Below are 17163 nucleotides of genomic sequence, written 5' to 3'. Positions count from 1 at the left end.
AAAGAGACAAATGCAGCAGCAGCAGCAGCAGACAGAGGGATAACAAGATGAACATGAGTAAATACAGTGGTGTATCCTCAGGCTTCATTTAGGTTGCAGGTGAGGCTTGAGTGTCACAGAAAGCAGGTTTTGAGAAATGATTTGAATAAAGGAGGATTCAGGAAAGTGTTCAGGAAAGGGATTTTGTGTATAAAGGAGTAGCTTGCCACCAACATATTCATACACATGAGAATTCGGGTCCAATGCATCAAATATATCACTTCTAAGTCTTCTATACATTCATTTGTGTGATCAGGAAGGGCATTATTCCTGTCATGGCCAGATTGTTTTGTATTCTACAGTCTGAAAATTGGCAAAGAATTGATCTCAGCTTAGTAAGCAGGAGCAGGATTGATGTGATGATTTTTAATAGCTGCTCAGTGGAGAAAATGCACTTTACAAAATATAGACACCAACTTGCATCATTTCTCATTGGCAAAGAACCTTTAAGTAGGAGACTAGAGGAATTTAGAGGATGAGACACAAGAGATTTTATCCTGGGGTGAGGAACCTGCTGCCCTCCAGTTGTTGCTGGACTCCAACTCCCTAACCATTGGCTGGAAACTAGCACCAAACCTTAAACTCACATCCTTGATAATATTTTAGGGCTGCAAGATCCCCACACTTTCTGGAACCGTGGGAGAGACAGACATCATTACTCTCCCCACTTTCCTGTGCATCATGCAAAGCAAATTTAACACAACGCAAGTGCGGAAGTATAAAACAGAAATGCCTGAAATCATTTATATATCATCTCTTAGCCTCCTGGCATGCAGGTATTTCAAATAAAGAGTTGACTTGAGAAATTATAAAAGCCCCTCTTATTCTCAGTTTAGCTGCAGTCAAAGCCGTTATGTTCCATTTCAATCTGCCCTTCTAAACTTTGCAGCCGAGTTAGCTCTGTTAACATGGTGGCCCTCACATTAGAAATCACAGGCTTGTGCAAACAAAGCAAAGTCCAGAAGGAAAAGAAGTTAATATGGGCCGAGCAAAGGCCATGCAGCAGGAGCAACAAAATACAGAGGAGAACAAGGTACACAGCTACACAAAGCCTACTTGCGATGGGTCAGGCTGTGGTGTACACCCTGACAGCTTTTGTCAGGGAGCTGCCTGGATGGCTTCTCTTCATGGGAATTTTCCTGCCGGTGATTCTGCTCCTGCTCCTGCTCATTGCGTACCTGAGGGTTATGCTACGACAGGGTGAGTCAGCCACTACAGGGCTCTGAAAGGTGGGCAGGTAGGCAGAACTAATAATAAAGCAGAACACTCTGAATTTAACCTATACAGTAATTAGAACTAGTTGTTCCTTCGAAACAACACCTAATCTCCTGCTGTACTGTAAGAAACTGATATTATCCTCAGCGCACTTCCACAGGCAAAGGCCAGTAAATATATTTGATTTCCTACTGATAATGCATGGCGTAGATTGCCAGTATTGAAAGGGTACTGGTGGGTGGGATACAGCACTGCTTCAGAACCAGAACCCCCCTCCCAAAAAAACCCCAAATAGAGCTGAACAGATCTGAGCATCAAGCAGTAAGACAATGGCAAGTAATAGCGTCTCCCACTCAGCCTGGCTTGATTTTGTCCAGCTCTATTTCAAGTTTGGCAAACAATTTTATTGATGCATTTGAAATGAAATTGCTTTGGGAAAGTCCATAAATCAGTACCGAAAGCTATCCGGCACTTGCCCAATTTCACTGTTGCATTTAGATATGGCTATTTCTTTTTCTTGTACTTACATATCACTCCTCAGGAGACTCCTACAAAGTGGTTCCCCAAAGGTTATGTCAACAATAAGCATCCGGTTTTTTAAGTTACAGAAGAATGTAAAAGGCAACTTGCTTAGACGAACCTGTTGCTCTTTCTTGTTCCCTCAGCGCAAGATGGTCCTTCAGAGGGCCTTGGGGGTGGCAGTTGGGGGAGGGCCATTCTGGGAGCTGGATGGTGACAGTTTCTCCTTACAGCACAGGGATCAAGGTCTTTGTCCTAGACAGTGAATCCTGTGAGTTTGCAAAGTTGGGCTTTATTTACTTATATGCCCTGATTTCTTATCACTTGACGCTTGCTTAGATTGAATTTCATTTGCCATTTTAGTATCTAGTCACCCAGCATAGAAAGATCTCTTACAAGAGCTCCTTACAATTCCCTTTTGTTTCTGCCATTGTGATAAATTGTGTGTCATCAGCAAGCTTGGTTACTTCACTGCTCACCCTTAACTCCAGGCCACTGATGAAGTTAAAAAGCAGCTTCTGTTGGTTCAAATGGCATCACTGCCGTTGGCTTACTGCAACACATTATACATAGGGTTGCCTCTGAAGACAGTTCAGAAACTTCAGCTGGTGTAGAATTTGGCAGCCTGGTTGCTCACCAGCCAAGACTGTTTGAGCCATGGGGGCTCAAACCTACCATGGGGGGAGGCAGGATTTGGGGGGGGGGCAGGACCAATGTGACTGGTCAGTTGGTTAAGTATTTCTATTGTTTTACAGCCCCCCCCCCCGGGCTACATTCATGCATATAACACCAATCCTGGCCAAAGTGCACTGGCTGCCAATTAGTTTCCGGGCCCAACTCAAAGTGCTGGTGCTCAGGACCACAGTACCTCAAGAACTAGCGTATTAACTGACCCGAGACCCCTGCGGTTATTATCTCAGGCCCTTCTTTGTGTGCCTCCTCCATGAGAACGCCAGAGGGCGGGGTATAAATAAATTTATAATAGTATGAAGTTTATTTTTCATTTGTGTATAAAAAAAATGAACACAAGCATGAAGCTCTACTGCTGAGAGGATAATTTTATCTTGCTGGTCGCCTTTCAGCAGCTGCTGCAAACTAACACAGTGTGCTTATCCTTTTCAGTGGACCAGGAGCTCTACATAATGCATAATCCCCCTGATGCTGCTGCCATTGAAGCCTATGCCAAATACTACAAACGGGGAAACGGTAAAAGGAAACCAAGATCATCCTAAGAAATTGGTAACTTCCAGATACATAGTTTAACATTGGCTATTTACTCCAGAAGTTTAATAGCTGTTTAATGTTATACAAAAACTGGGAGTAGATGTGCAAGGGAAGTTGAAACAATTTGTTCTTTTAAAAAGGTATAAATGAATGGGCTTGTTATCTAAAAATTGGATTTTAACTTTATATTAGGAATCAAAATAGTTAACAGCAGAAAATGTTTTCATGCAAAAATAATTGTGCACAAAATGGAAAACTGGACTTTTCCTCCATTTCTCTACCACTTAAAAAAATCTCTCTGCAGTCACAAATGTTGGAAATACAGTGAAATGTTGTTCTTGTACAAGAGAGTATAATACTGCTTGTACCTGATGACATTATTTAGACCTAATGCATTTCTTAGGGCTTGTATAGGGTTTTGTGTTTGTTTTGGAAATTGCAGATTTGCAACACTTTCAACTAAAGCAAAGAGGTTTGGTAGGAACCTTGTACTCAAAATGAATTGAAATTTGCTGCCGAAAGACAGTTCTTCTTGCTACTGAGATTTCGTCTATGATGCGATTATGGCATTGCTGCATTGAAGAACACTTGCTAATGGCATTACAGTAGCAAGATTGTTCTACGATTCTCTGTTGGGGACGCTGTAGTAGTGGAGTTTCAGGGAGCAGTTGGGGAGTTGGGCAACTTGACCTCTAGGAGGACATTCAGTTAACAGCATGACTCTTCCCCACTGGGCTGGATAGGCAGGGGGAACAAAACCAGGGTGCCTCTTGCTATAGGAATGTTATTAGGTTACATAAAATCAAGTTTTGTTTTAAAGACATCCCACCCTCCTGAAATGCTTTCAACCATGTTGAGAAAGAGGTTCAAAACTGATTTATTTATTTTTTGAGGTGTCAAAATACAAATGTGCTGAAACATTTAGAGAATAAACAAACTTTATTTTATAACAGTATTACAGAAAGCAAAATATCACTTAATACAACTTCAAGCTGCTATAAATTTAATATGGCATCTTAACTATACACAAGGTGAACAGTGAAGTATGTGGGAAAGAGACAGTTAGCAGGTTTTCATATAGACCTCCTCAGTGACTAGCAGCCTCACTCAGCAGTTGGTTCCCATACTACTTACAATGGGTCCTTGGCTGCCCCCCAGTCCCTCAATGTCCTGAAAACCTGTACAAGTACATCAGGCAAACTACTTAAAGACAACTGCTCAACAGACGTGTCAGTTATAACAGGTAGACAATGAGTTATGTAATGCAAGCATCCTGCACATGTATTCATATAATCAAAGTGTTTGACATTTAACATGTTAAGAGAAAAGCACTAAGGTTTTAAGCTGCCTGGATTATCTTTGCCAGAAGGGAAGAGAGCAAAGTCCTTCCTATCCTGTCTGGAATGTTGCAGACCAAAGTGTCCACGAAGAAATTGAACAATGGCACTGAAGTGCAGAGAAGTTACTAAAACAGTGCTCAGTCAGTAGAAACATCTTTATAACTATCTCTTCTATAGTATACCAGCACCAGTTCCCTTCAGAAAGTGGGAGATCCTCAGAACAGACTATAAGGACTTTGTACAACATCCATACAAATTTTATTTTCCCCACCAGGTCATAGGAAAGCTTTGTGTTTTCTTTTAATACAAGATAATGTATTTCTTATATTATTTGATGTTTTATTTACCTGAATAATCTGAAAAAAGCTGTTATCCCATTAAGAGGCTTTATTTGGAAACATTTTGAAAAGATTTAGTGAAAGATTCTTTCCTTCCTGCACTTGCTAAAGTGAAAAGTGCTTACTAAATATTTTTGTTCACTTTCATGCAATCAAGAAATCAGTTATATAAAATGTCAGGGAAACGTGGAAAAAATAATAAATCTCTAAACCTCATAAAAAGCCAAGAATGTTAAGAAGTGGTTATAAAAATAAAAGACATATATGGTAAAGGACCAGAGAAGATAAGTTTTGGTGTCGGCAGTTTGTTCTGGAAATGTCTGGTCATTGTCACCAGGCTTGGTGAAGTCAGTGAAGTAGCGGTGGGGACACCGACTTGAATGATCAAAGTTCTTCGGTCACAAATCAGTCTTCAGAATTCTAAAGAAAGGCAAGCAGTTTAATGTCATTCTTTACATTTAGTCACAGATTTTGAATACTATTAAAAACACTCTCAACCATATTACAGCTTTCTTCGAGTAATGTTCCTTTTTCAAGTCAGTCACATGCTACATTTTTCTTATTTTAAGTGGCATCAGACCTCCCTCTTCAGAAGAGCAGTTTTCCTTCATTTTTCAAGGAGGTAGCTAAGGAACTCTCTCTCTCTCTCTCTCTCTCTCTCTCTCTCTCTCTCATAATGCAAATAGCTCCTAATGCATCACCATTAGCATTCAAAAGGCCCACAGTCTCAGCCATGCCTTTCTGCTTTCCCTTTGTGCTCTTCTTCTGAACAAAACTCCAAACTGGAAGGTCCAAAACATTATACCCTAGATCTGATTCCAGACAGAATCACAAGAGATGCATTTATTTGTGGTAAAGAACATTCAAATAGGGGTTCCAGGTGCTTGGTAGCAGCAGCCAGGGCAGTCTTACAATGGCTGTGCTCTTTCCTTTCAGGTCGGGGACAGAGGGTGGCGCTAGGTGAGGAATTGTCGTCGCGGAACCCCTCGGGTCTGTGGAGTGCCACAGGGTACAATCCTCTCCCCGATGCTTTTTAATATCTCTCTGCGCCTGCTTGCCCAACTTGTTCAGAGCTTCGGGCTGGGCTGTCATCAATACGCTGACGACACCCAACTTTATCTGCTGATGGATGGCCATTCTGACTCAGCCCCAGACACACTGACCAGATGTTTGGATGTGGTGGCTGGATGGCTGCGTGGGAGCCAGTTGAAGTTAAATCCTTCAAAGACAGAGGTCCTCTGGTTGGGACGACATGGGGTTTGAGCGCCAGCTCCCATCCCTTGCAGGGGCGCAATTAGTACCAGTACCTTCAGTCAAGAGTCTGGGCGTAACCTTCGACGCCTCCCTCTCCATGGAGGCACAGGTCGCAGTTACAGCAAAAGTGGCATTTTTCCATCTCTGCCATGCCAAGCAGTAGGTCCCTTACCTTTCCTGCCCTGATCTTGCCACTGTGAGCCATGTGATGATTACCTCCAGGCTCAATTATTGTAATTCACTTTATGCAGGCTGGCCCAGAAACTCCAGCGGGTGCAGAATGCCACGGCGAGGCTCCTTACTGGGTCCTCGCCATGGGATCACATTCATCCAGTGCTACACCAGTTGTACTGGCTCCCGGTGGACTATAGGGCCAGGTTTAAGGTGCCAGTTTTAAGCTTTAAAGCCCTATATGGCCTAGGACCCTCGTACCTACAGGACCGCCCAGATCCAGTCTGGGACCTTTCTTACAAGAACTTGCATGTAAAGGGCCCCTCTAACCCTTCTCACTGGCTCATATGATCAGCACAAATAGCTGGGCCTGGTGAACACTTAATGTTCCCAACCCCATAGTTATAGTTTTAATTTGTGGGTTGCCATCTGATTTTTTTCAGATTGTAATCTGATTTTAAGCTGTATTTCAACCGATTGTTTGATCTTAAGTTTTAATGTATTATATATTTGATGTTAGCCGCCCTGAGCCCAGTCTTGGCCGGGGAGGGCGGGATATAAATAAAATTCATTATTATTATTAACCTGGGAGGATAATAGTTTTGTATCAGGTCTTGTCTCAGGCTCTTACCTTATTCTCCTCCTTCCGGAAGATCTGTTTCCTTATGCACCACAACTCTTGTTACAGACATGTCAGGATGCTGTTCTTTGGCTTCTTTAATGGCTTGTGCCAATGCCTACGTAAGTATTAAAAAGGACCCATTAAATAAAAATTATGAGGTAGTTTGGCCAGTAATGACTACACTTCCTGGACTGATTTTGTTCAGAAGTGACAACTGAACAGAGGAAGAATGCTGCTCCTCCATTACTGAGACAGCCAAATAAAAAGCCTAGAGAGGCTACTGGGTATTTTAAGTTATGAGCTGTAAACTATGTTTTGGTATCTTACATATTTATCTAAAGCATTTAGATCCTCCTTTTCTGGCAAACCTCACAAAGCAGTTTTTCACCAAAACATTAAGAAAGCACTAATAATAAAAACTCCAGAAAAGGTAAGAAACAGAAAAACTTTTTAAAGCACACCACATCTTTATACTGATCCACATAGTGAGCTATTTGGATCAATATAATATCTAGACAGGAATGTTTTATTGCTGCAACGACATACAAGCATTGGGATATAAGAGGAGTCCGTCTAGATCAGACCAAAAGACCATCTATTTCAGTATCCTGTTCTCACAGTAGCTAATCAGATGTCTATGGGAAGCCCATAAGCAGGACATTAGCGCAACAACGTTCTCCACCACAACAACTGGAATACTGCTTCCAATACTAGAGGAGGTATTCAACACCCATCTCACTTAGCTATGTCTTAACTTCGTTAGGTTCATTAATTTCAATGGATCTGTTATGAGCAAAACTTAGCTGAATACAACCCTGGAGAAGGTTCATAATCATCATGGCTAGTAGCCACTGACAAGTCTTCTCTAACCCTCTTTCAAAGCCATCCAAGTTGGTGGCCATTACTACATCCTGTGGTACTAACTGTGACAATTTAACAATGTGTCGTGTGTATCACTTCCTTCTGTTTATCCCAAATCTTCCAACATTCAGCTTCATTAAATAACCCCAAGTTCTAGTATTATGAGAAAGGGACAGGAACTTATCTCTATTCATCTTTTCTGCCCTATACATAATTTTATCCCCCTCTATCATGTTTTATTTTCAAACCCTTTCCTAATTCCCCTCAACATGGAATCTGACTTTTCTTCACAGCTGCCACACACTAGGTTGACATTTTCATCAAGTTGTCCACCACAACGCCAAGACCTCTTTCCTGGTGGGCTGCCACTGGTGCAGTCGCAATCAGAGTAAGCGTGGAATTAGGTTTTTGTGTGTGTGTGCAACACTTTACACATGCTTTTATTTTAGCCTTGTGTTGATGCAGTGACAGGAGGCTCATTTGTGGGCACAGGTCCTTTGGTATTTGGCATATATCTTGCACACAATGTTGGAAGATACCAATTCAGGTAATAAAACCAGCTGCAAGACACTGACCAGTATCAAACCTAATTGCCAAGAACAGTGGCTTATGTATTCACCGGTGACTGAGTACATAAGACCACAGCAACACTAATGTAGGGTGGAGAGGGTGAAATTTGCTGAGGGAAATCAGTGGGCAAAGAGGATGGTCCTTAATGTTTCCCTCATTCATCAATTCTGCTTTCAAATGCCCTAACTGGCTTTTAAAATCCCCTCCTTCCCACAGAAAACCAGCTGGACTCAGAAAAGAAACCCAAACCAAGCGAAAATGACCAAGGATGGAGAAAACAATCAGTGGGCACCAGATTCCCCATCAAGTCTCCTTGACAACTGATTCTCACCCCCACCACTACCACAGTTGCTACAGCAATTGTAGGATTGGGAATATATGTTTCGCAAGGTAATGGATAGTTCTGCCAGGAGGCACCTGTCAGCTTCCTTCCACACCTTGTTGATGTGGGATGTGGAAAGTGTAAGCACTGGGCAATTAGCAACTTTTCCCTAAAGATCTTTTCAAAACACAGTTCAGAGGTAAACAAAATGAGTGGCGATTTTGCCTTGACAGATGCACACTGGAAACTCGAGACATAAACCAAAATAAATAGCGATCAGTTTTTAAATATATAACCGTTAGGGCTTAACAATAAATGGCTAAGTATATACATACACTATTTTGCTTTCCCTATACTTTATTTAGTACTTGAGCATGGAAGAGTTATTCTTCAGAATACAGAGAAATAAAATTGAAAACAAGATCGGATAGGCAAGAAAAAAACTGGTTTTAAAAAATAATGCTTTCAAGGTTCCTAGATACGGTTTCAGCTTTGACAAATACTTTATTTCTAAGCTGTATTGAACATCATTTAGATTATATAATGAAGAATCACATATCAGGGTTGTTCAAATTGAATAATTCAGGGGTTCAAATATGAAAAATAAAAATATTTTATTCTTATCAAGTGTATTTCCCATTTTAAAGGGTTACTACAGATCCTAATTTTACTGAAATAATGCTGGAATTTACATCTGAATATGAGCAGATGTTTTACATAAATTTAAAACTCAGACATTTACAAAGCTGAACAAGATCTTGTGTTACAAACAGATGCATACAATCTATCTCTAAAAAGTTTACTTTAAGGCTTTATAATATTTATCCTAAGTGGAATATACTGAGATATGAATTTTATTAAAGCAATTCTGTTGTCTGACCTTTCCAGATTCCCCAGCTGTATGTTTTTTGTTTTTTTGTTTTAGCATGTGCTGAGACAGACATCCCTCATGCCTAATGCTAAACAGCTCTGTCATTTAATTTCAGGCTTCAAGGAGAGATTGAACTTGTCACAAGCCACTTGCTACAGGCACATCAAAATCTGAAATTAAATTTACTCAGAGTCCTTGGTACATTACAATTAAGAAATGAAAATTAAATCCCTGTTCTGTTAAATTGTGAACCTACCGTCAATTAAGAATCAGTGCAGCACCACATAGTAAAAACGGCAGATTATAATTACAGTAATTCAGTGATGGTTAGAGATTTGCATCATGAGGTGGCCGAGTTTTAAAAATATTGTTCGTGTTCTTATAATAGAACATTTTTGACAGGGGAAAAACCTCAACTGCCTCATGAGGGGCAAAATATTGGAAAGTGGATTATGATGTGTTCTGTCTCTCACCTGGTCGTGGTCAAGGTCCGCATCGCCAGTGATAACAATCCGCTTTTCAATTCTGGTTTCTGACACACCACCTTTTACTGTCTAAAGATTTCAAGAACAAGAAATGTTTTACTTAATCCTCCAATGTAAGTAGCAGCTTGTAACTGAACACAGGAAAGGCAGAAAACCTTTTTCTAGTTCTTCTAATGTTTACAGTTTAGTAACAATTCTTAAGATAAAAAAACACAGCACATTAAGGCCTTAAGACTTATTTCTATACTTTCATTATTCATATGTGTAACAGGAAAACCACACCTGCAGCACAAAACTCAACGTTCTTCTTCACTATCTGGAAATTCCAGTACCACTCAGTCAAATGTGGGTCACAATTTAAACTCAGTAAAATACAAATACGATCAACAATACTAAAAGAATATATGAAAGCCCCACCAGCACAAAATAATCAGCAGCATAAATCCATTATGCACTGCAACCTAGAGTAGCATCGAAAGACAAGGGGGGAGAGGGTTGAACAGATGGTACTAAATGGTAACGGTGTCCATGCCTTCATTTAGGATAGTCATAACTGCTCTAAACATACTTAAAATAAATCATCCTAGGTTAAATATAATGAAAGTTCAAGGTTCCAGAAAATAAGAGAGTCACAAAATCGTGAATTCTGAATGTTTCATTAGTACATATATAATGTGCCCAGAAACTTGGAATAATATAACATTTCACAGCCGATTTTGATTAAGAGCAGTCTACTTCTGTCCTGTTTTGTTAAAACAGATGAGAACAGCAAACCTCACTGTTTTTCTTTTTACCTTTGTGATGTGTGTGGTTGTGGTTGTAGAAAGAGATTCTGAAGTGATCGTCTGTGCACTCAACAGCACACCAGCATCACCACTGCCATCAAACTGCACCATCAAGAAGAAAGAACAATAGTCAATTTTGACAAAACAGGGAAGCCAAACTAGCAGCCTTCTTTTAAACAAAAGTTGCCTGTTTTAGAAATGAAGACGTCAAGTGCAGTAGACAATTCTGGAACACACAATGTACTAAATGTCATTTAACATGATTCAATCATTATTAACCCCTTCTCAGGCAGGTGAGGTCAAGATGGCATCTCAATGATGTTCTCAGATAAAGAAGTCCATTAGTTCATTGTCCTAGTATAAGCAGTGTATGTATATAGATATTATTTCCACAAGGAGATACGACAACTTTTCCTCTCCCAACAAGCTTACAATATTGTATCCCAAAAAGGCATTCTAAATTATACAACACCTGTACCTGGGGAGATTCATATGTGATCGTTTTAGTTTCTGTCTGAACAATTGGTACTTCCTTGGTGGATATCTCAGTTCTCTGTGAAGCATCTGAAATGGTCACCATCTCAGTTTTAACCACTGGAGGCTAGTGTTTAGAAAAACACAGAAGAGTATGAATTTTGAAGTACATGGGATACAGCAGTCTATGAACTGGCTTCAGGCAACAAGATCCCAGATTCACTTTTTAAACATTCCTTAGAAGAAATTCTAAACCCAAGTCTGAAAATCATGAACACACAAGAAATGTTAAGTGTTCTGTCTACTAAATATAAGAAAGCACTTGAAAATCACCATAGTATATTTCCTATGCTAGATAGGAATATAAATTTAAATCAGTAGCATATATAAAAATGGTTAATAAATTAACATACAATCAGATTGGTAAGATTTAAAGCTTTTAAAATATCAGGGTATACGAGCGATCTATACAGTGGTGAGCCCATGGCCAATCACAGCTTTCCATTGTTTGAACCCATAGCTTACATCTGATTTAAAAGCTGGCTTTTTTAAACTTCATGCACATAATATATACTCACTGTAGGTGAGCCACAAATGGCCACAGCATTTATCTGTTTCTGTCTTGTACACCATGTTAACAAGATATGTAACTACTTCAAACTTTATGGTTTGAGCAAGTACATCATAAAATTCTTCTGAAACAGCCCTTACGAACAGTTTGAATCATTATTTATTAAGCTTGTCAATATATCTTCAATGATCTTGTTGGTATGAGATAGAGCCAATAGATGTCACCCCAAAACCAACTCCATACACTACTTCCTGAGTGTCACAAACTTGCTACAACTCCTTATATGGCAATGTTTAATAAATTGCATAAATGCATTTTGAGACAGTTTAAAACTTGACAAATCCTGCCAATGGGGACAAGATTGACCTAGATGGCCCTGACCATCATTATAAATCTTCTGTTTCCATATTTAATAACCTTGGGGGTGGAAATGCCCTCAGCCACTCCAGTATAACTATGGTGCTCCACACACATTTCTCTAGCTGGATGAGGAATTGCACATGCAAGTGGCTCTGGGAATCCTCCTCCAGTCCAGCTGCTATGTGCACCATTCTGTTTTTTTTGAAACACACACACAATGACAACAGCAGCAGCAGCACAGATCAGCTTTGGGGGGGATGGATGGATGGAAGCGGAATGGGTTTGGTCTTTCCCTCCAGAAATATCAGCTGATTAACACAGTTGCTGTGCTCCCAAGTTGCTGTTTGCCAGGACCACCCACACCCACCCACACACCCTTGGATTGGAACCTTTAACCTGTGCTTCATTTACCATCTCTCAGGCTCTTCATTATGCTGCATGTTCTTAGAGAAAATAAATTTGATTTAGCATCTACTGAGTAAGTTCATGCCTCTCGAGGACTACAAGTGGCTAGCATAAAATAATAACTGTATCTGCAAAGGACTTTGGTTAAGAGTAGTAAATATGGTACAGTGGTGCCCCGCAAGACGAACGCCTCGCAAGACGGAAAACCCGCTAGACGAAAGGGTTTTCCGTTTTGGAGGCGCTTCGCAAAACGAATTTCCCTATGGGCTTCCTTCGCAAGACGAAAGCCCATAGGGAAATCTCCGGGACAGCGGGGAAGCGCAGCGCGTCTTCCCCACTGTCCTCAGACCTCCTCCGAAGGCTGGCGGTGGGGCAGAAAGCCCTTCTCCCTGCGCCAACCTTTGGAAGGCTCCTCCGAAGGCTGGCGGTGGGGAGAAAAGCCCTTCTCCCCGCGCCAGCCTTTGGAAGGCTGCTCCGAAGGCTGGCGGTGGGGCGGAAAGCCCTTCTCCCCGCGCCAGCCTTCGGATGGCTGTCCTGAAGACTTGCGGTGGGAGGAGGGTTTTCCTTCCCACCGCCAACATTCAGAATGCTGTTCTGAATGTTGGCGGTGGGGAGGAAAAACCCTCCTCCCACCGCAAGCCCCGGGAACAGAGGAGAAGCGCTGCGCCCCTTCCCCTCTGTTCCCGTACCTGTCCTGAAGGCTTGCGGTGGGGAGAAAAGCCCTTCTCCGCACCGCCAGCCTGGCAAGCGGTTTCCATAGGAACGCATTAATTGATTTTCAATGCATTCCGATGGGAAACTGTGCTTCGCAAGAAGAAAAACTCGCAAGAAGAAAAAACGTGCGGAACGAATTAATTTCGTCTTGCGAGGCACCACTGTACGTGTGTCTCATGGTGATTTATAGAATGCATCAACTGTGCGTTCCTACAAATTCTGGCTATTTGTATTTTAGTATTTAGATAGGAGGTTTCATAAAATAGGTAGGGTTTTTCAATTAAAAAAATACTTGGGTTTTAAGACTATTACATCAAATGCATAAAATGCGTTTTCATCTCATGCCCAAGAAAGGTAACATCACAATTCCAATTAAAACTTATTGAAGGATAATAAAAATCAAACTAGACAGGACAAGACTCAAACAAATTAACACATGCAAAACAAACAGAACATGAGAAAGTAAAAAGATGGCATAATCCCAGGCAAGTTCGCTCTTCTGGGTAACCAAACTAGTAAAAAATTCAGAAGCCTTAACCAAAGGCAGAATTTGACTGCACATCCATTTTCCACTTTCCAGATCTGAATCTTTATGAAAACCTGAAGAGGACAGAGAAGAAGAAAGGCAGAGATATTGAACCCTAGGACGATGGGCCTGATAAAGGATCCCTTACTCTTCTACCATTTACCTCGGAGCAACAAATTATTTGCTGTGAAACATCAATGTCACTATGCGATGCCTCTCCATTTACTTTGAGCTGCTCTTCCACCCTCTCTTCTTTCAGGGCTTGCTTATCCAGTTTTGCCGGGTGTCCCTCTCCGGGTGTCTTGGTGGATACTTCATTCGCCTGGACCAATGTTTCTGTCACTGGTATGTGCGTAACTGTTACTTGAACTGGACTGGCTTCTTGTGAAATTTCTGCACACACTGTTGCCTGTGCATTGTGTTCTCCCTCCTCTATGATAACTTCATTTTCTTCTATTTCTTCTTTTATGGCACCCTGAGTCATCCGTTGGTGTGGCTGATATTCTCCTACTTCATCTTCACTCTCACTACTGCTGCTACTTGATGACAGTGATGAAGAATCCTTCTTTGATAGGTGCTCCATCTTCTGAGTTTGCCCACCACCAGAGACAAGTTGTGTTTTGCCTCTGTTGGTATCGGCAGTGACTACTGTCTCTTCTATCCCAACCTCTGCCTGCTTCTTCTCCACTACGTTCAGAGTCTCATGCGAACTCTGCACAAAACAAATGGATGAGGAAAAACAAAAAGTAGAAAACATGAATAAATAAAATAGTGAACATAAAACTATGTGATGGGTGGTTCAGGTCACATGAAGAACAAAGATGACTGTAATGGTTAAATGAAAAAAGGAAGGAAGGAAGAATGAAGATTCTGAAATGTCAAAGCTCAATGGACTATGGCAAAATAGTAGAACCTTAATCGTCCTGCTGGCTCCAATGGAAGGCTCTTCTGTTTGGGGTGTAAATTTCTGTGAAACAAGAAGCAACCAGAAGACAAACATAAATACAAGTTTCAACATCTCTTAACACAAACATCTGATTTTATCATTTCACAAACAGCACAGAGGGACTGATTGCACGCTCACACATGTACAGCACAATTTGTTAAATTAGCACAGATCAAGTGCACAGCAATAAGCACACTGAAAATATGCAATATTTTTAGTCCAGAGTGCTGTAAAATGTTCTACTTATGAAAGCTCCAAAGTTGGCATTTGGTAAATCTGGATTCTTTAGGGGTTTTTATTTCACTTGATTTATCTGAACAGGATAGACCTCTATTTGAAACTTGCACTCTCTCAGCTTGGGACAGGTTAAACTCTGAAATAAATATTCTACTTTGGTAACTATCATCATCATCATTATTATATTTGTAAAACAATGTTATTAAGTGCCAAACAAGGCTAACATTAACTGGCCAGCTATGTTCATGTACTTGCAGATTTTTCTAACAAACCTAATGTGTATCAGCGAATATTGACACCCTTGAAAGGGCTGCTACAGGTTCTGCCAGATGTTCCTATTTCACAGATATAATATCTGAACTCACATACATTTCCTTGTTTTAGACCCTTGATTAGCTGGGCACCTCTGAAGATATATGAAATTTGCCTGTACATATGTAATATCTCAAATGGAGAAATGTGTTTAGCATATAAGCATGTAAGGAACAGCATTTTAGAAGCCCATACTGTCCTATGATCCTCAAGGAAATTGTACTGTGCCACTTGTTATGACCTAGAGTCAGGGCAAACTGACGTATGTAGATCTTAAAAGCTAAGAGATGACACACATACACATACACACAAGGGACAGTACAAAAAAGTGAAAGGAAAAATGTAACAGTACCATTACTATAATAATTAATCCTATGACAGCAGCTGTGATTTAATTTTGGTTTCAAATTAAAGTTTAAGACTAGATTTATCTATGGCTGCCAGATAATTTCAAATATAAATGGAACAGAAAAACAATATATAGTACTATTTCTTTTGAAGATCTATGTCTACAAAACATTTAGAATGGGCAAGATAAGCTTTTAGCTTGCGCTTGCCTTTCATTTTTTCATTCAAAATAATTTTACTTCTCACTTTTAAAAAAGCACAATGGTGCAATATGTATTTACATTCTAACTGTCCGTTCCCACTTCCTGCATGGAGTTGGCACTTCTACATGCAAGTCACTGGTAAAACCAATTCATGCAAGCGTCTTGCATACACACCAGCCATTTCAAATAGCTTTATTTTAGGCTCTGCATTTTTCTCTATCCTAATTTCATCTTACAATCTTTTAATCACTGGGACACAATTTCATCTGACATGAAACCCCACTGTCTTCATATATAGTTTTATGGTGGAAAAAGTAAATGTGGAAAAGCACCTCAGGCAGCTGAGAGAAGGGCGAGGCAGAAAGCTTTTCAGAAGGTACATTATCTTTCACAACAGTGCCCTCTGCTGTCCACAAGGTAGCTGAAGTGAAGGCAGATTTCATGCTAGTGGAAAAACCCTCTTTACTAAATAAAATTGATGCTATCTCCTCTTCTAGGCTCTAGACAAGTTAGAAAATGGAAAGTAACGAATTAAACAGCAGAAGACAAAACAGCAGTGACCTACAAAATAAAGGAAAGCATCAGGCAAGAAAAGAAAAAGGACAGGAGAGGGGGGAAAGCACACAAACACAAGAAAGAGTACATTCAAATGTGTTTCCCTAAAGGATACAGCTCCATCTATTTTCATGATATTCTTTTTTTAACCCATTACGGATAGGATTTGAAGATGATCAAGGGGTTTCCCTGGCTCCCCCCCCCCCCAATACTGTAGATCATGGCATCTTCCTAAATCCATTCCTGTAGGGCAACAGACCCTCTCAAAATGTGTGTGATGAAGCAGGTGGGGTGACTAGAGTAGGATAAGAAATTCGAGGATTTCAGCAAAGCTGCCTTGGATAATTGGAAGGGCTTTCTGGCTCACGCAAGACATCTCTGGATCTAAGCCATTCATCAAGAAAATTGTGCAACTCTGTTCTCACAATCTTGCTCCTTTCTGAAACGTCCATTATTAAGTTGAAGCCTACATGAACCCTCAAGTGCAAACCTATTATGTATCATGGCCATTAAAACTAGCTTATATTTCAAACTTTTATTTTCAGGCTTTTGTACAATCCATTTTTTTCTTAATTAATATTCCATTTTCCCTAGGACATTAATTATGAAAGGAAGGTTAGGCAAGATAGCACATTTAAGGCTGAACTATAAAACGTGTGCAATAAACCCAAATTATAACCCAAATGTGGGCTAAATGATTTTGTGAGCTTACTTGGAGGAATTGTTGATTGTCAAAGCACATGGCTGTGAAGGCAAACACTCATTTTATAATATAAATTTATGCTGGAGTGCAATTTGGAGCACAGGAATGTTGAAAAGAGAAGTGCCCTCCACTTTTCAGTATCAATTGTTGCCTATAAAGCTACTTTTGTAGAAAACTCCCACCTACTCCAATC

General features: G+C 40.4%; 1 protein-coding gene and 1 long non-coding RNA gene across 12 annotated transcripts in view; one reads left to right on the top strand and one right to left on the bottom strand.

Moving 5' to 3' along the window:
- The first annotated feature begins 1078 nt into the window (after nt 1-1078).
- On the top strand, nt 1079-13857 carry LOC309528597. Of its 3 annotated transcripts, XR_014217819.1 has the most exons (5): nt 1079-1239; nt 2896-3012; nt 8370-8543; nt 9749-9944; nt 13721-13829. It is a non-coding gene; the product is annotated as an uncharacterized lncRNA (long non-coding RNA). The 3 variants fall into 3 exon arrangements; XR_014217818.1 differs by lacking the exon at nt 9749-9944 and having other exon boundaries at nt 13721-13857; XR_014217820.1 differs by lacking the exons at nt 9749-9944; nt 13721-13829 and having other exon boundaries at nt 8370-9358.
- Nucleotides 3918-17163, bottom strand: part of EPB41L2 (erythrocyte membrane protein band 4.1 like 2) — an 81141-nt gene continuing 67895 nt past the window's right edge. For 5 of the 9 annotated variants that reach the window (XM_082216063.1, XM_082216061.1, XM_082216065.1 and 2 more), the window contains 7 exons: nt 14580-14633; nt 13830-14378; nt 11095-11217; nt 10626-10718; nt 9820-9900; nt 6732-6837; nt 3918-5095 (listed from right to left, as the gene is read on the bottom strand). In XM_082216063.1, coding sequence (XP_082072189.1) covers nt 6733-6837; nt 9820-9900; nt 10626-10718; nt 11095-11217; nt 13830-14378; nt 14580-14633 — 1005 coding nt within the window. In that variant the 3' untranslated portion in view covers nt 3918-5095; nt 6732. The remainder of the gene's footprint in view (nt 5096-6731; nt 6838-9819; nt 9901-10625; nt 10719-11094; nt 11218-13829; nt 14379-14579; nt 14634-17163) is intronic. The other 4 variants (XM_082216068.1, XM_082216069.1, XM_082216064.1 and 1 more) reach the window with 2 other exon arrangements.

This window comes from Podarcis vaucheri (genome assembly GCF_965113315.1).
Source record: "Podarcis vaucheri genome assembly, chromosome: 3".
NCBI classification, from domain to species: domain Eukaryota; kingdom Metazoa; phylum Chordata; class Lepidosauria; order Squamata; family Lacertidae; genus Podarcis; species Podarcis vaucheri.
Note: the sequence above shows the minus strand (reverse complement) of the source record. Positions and strands in the feature narration are given on the sequence as shown.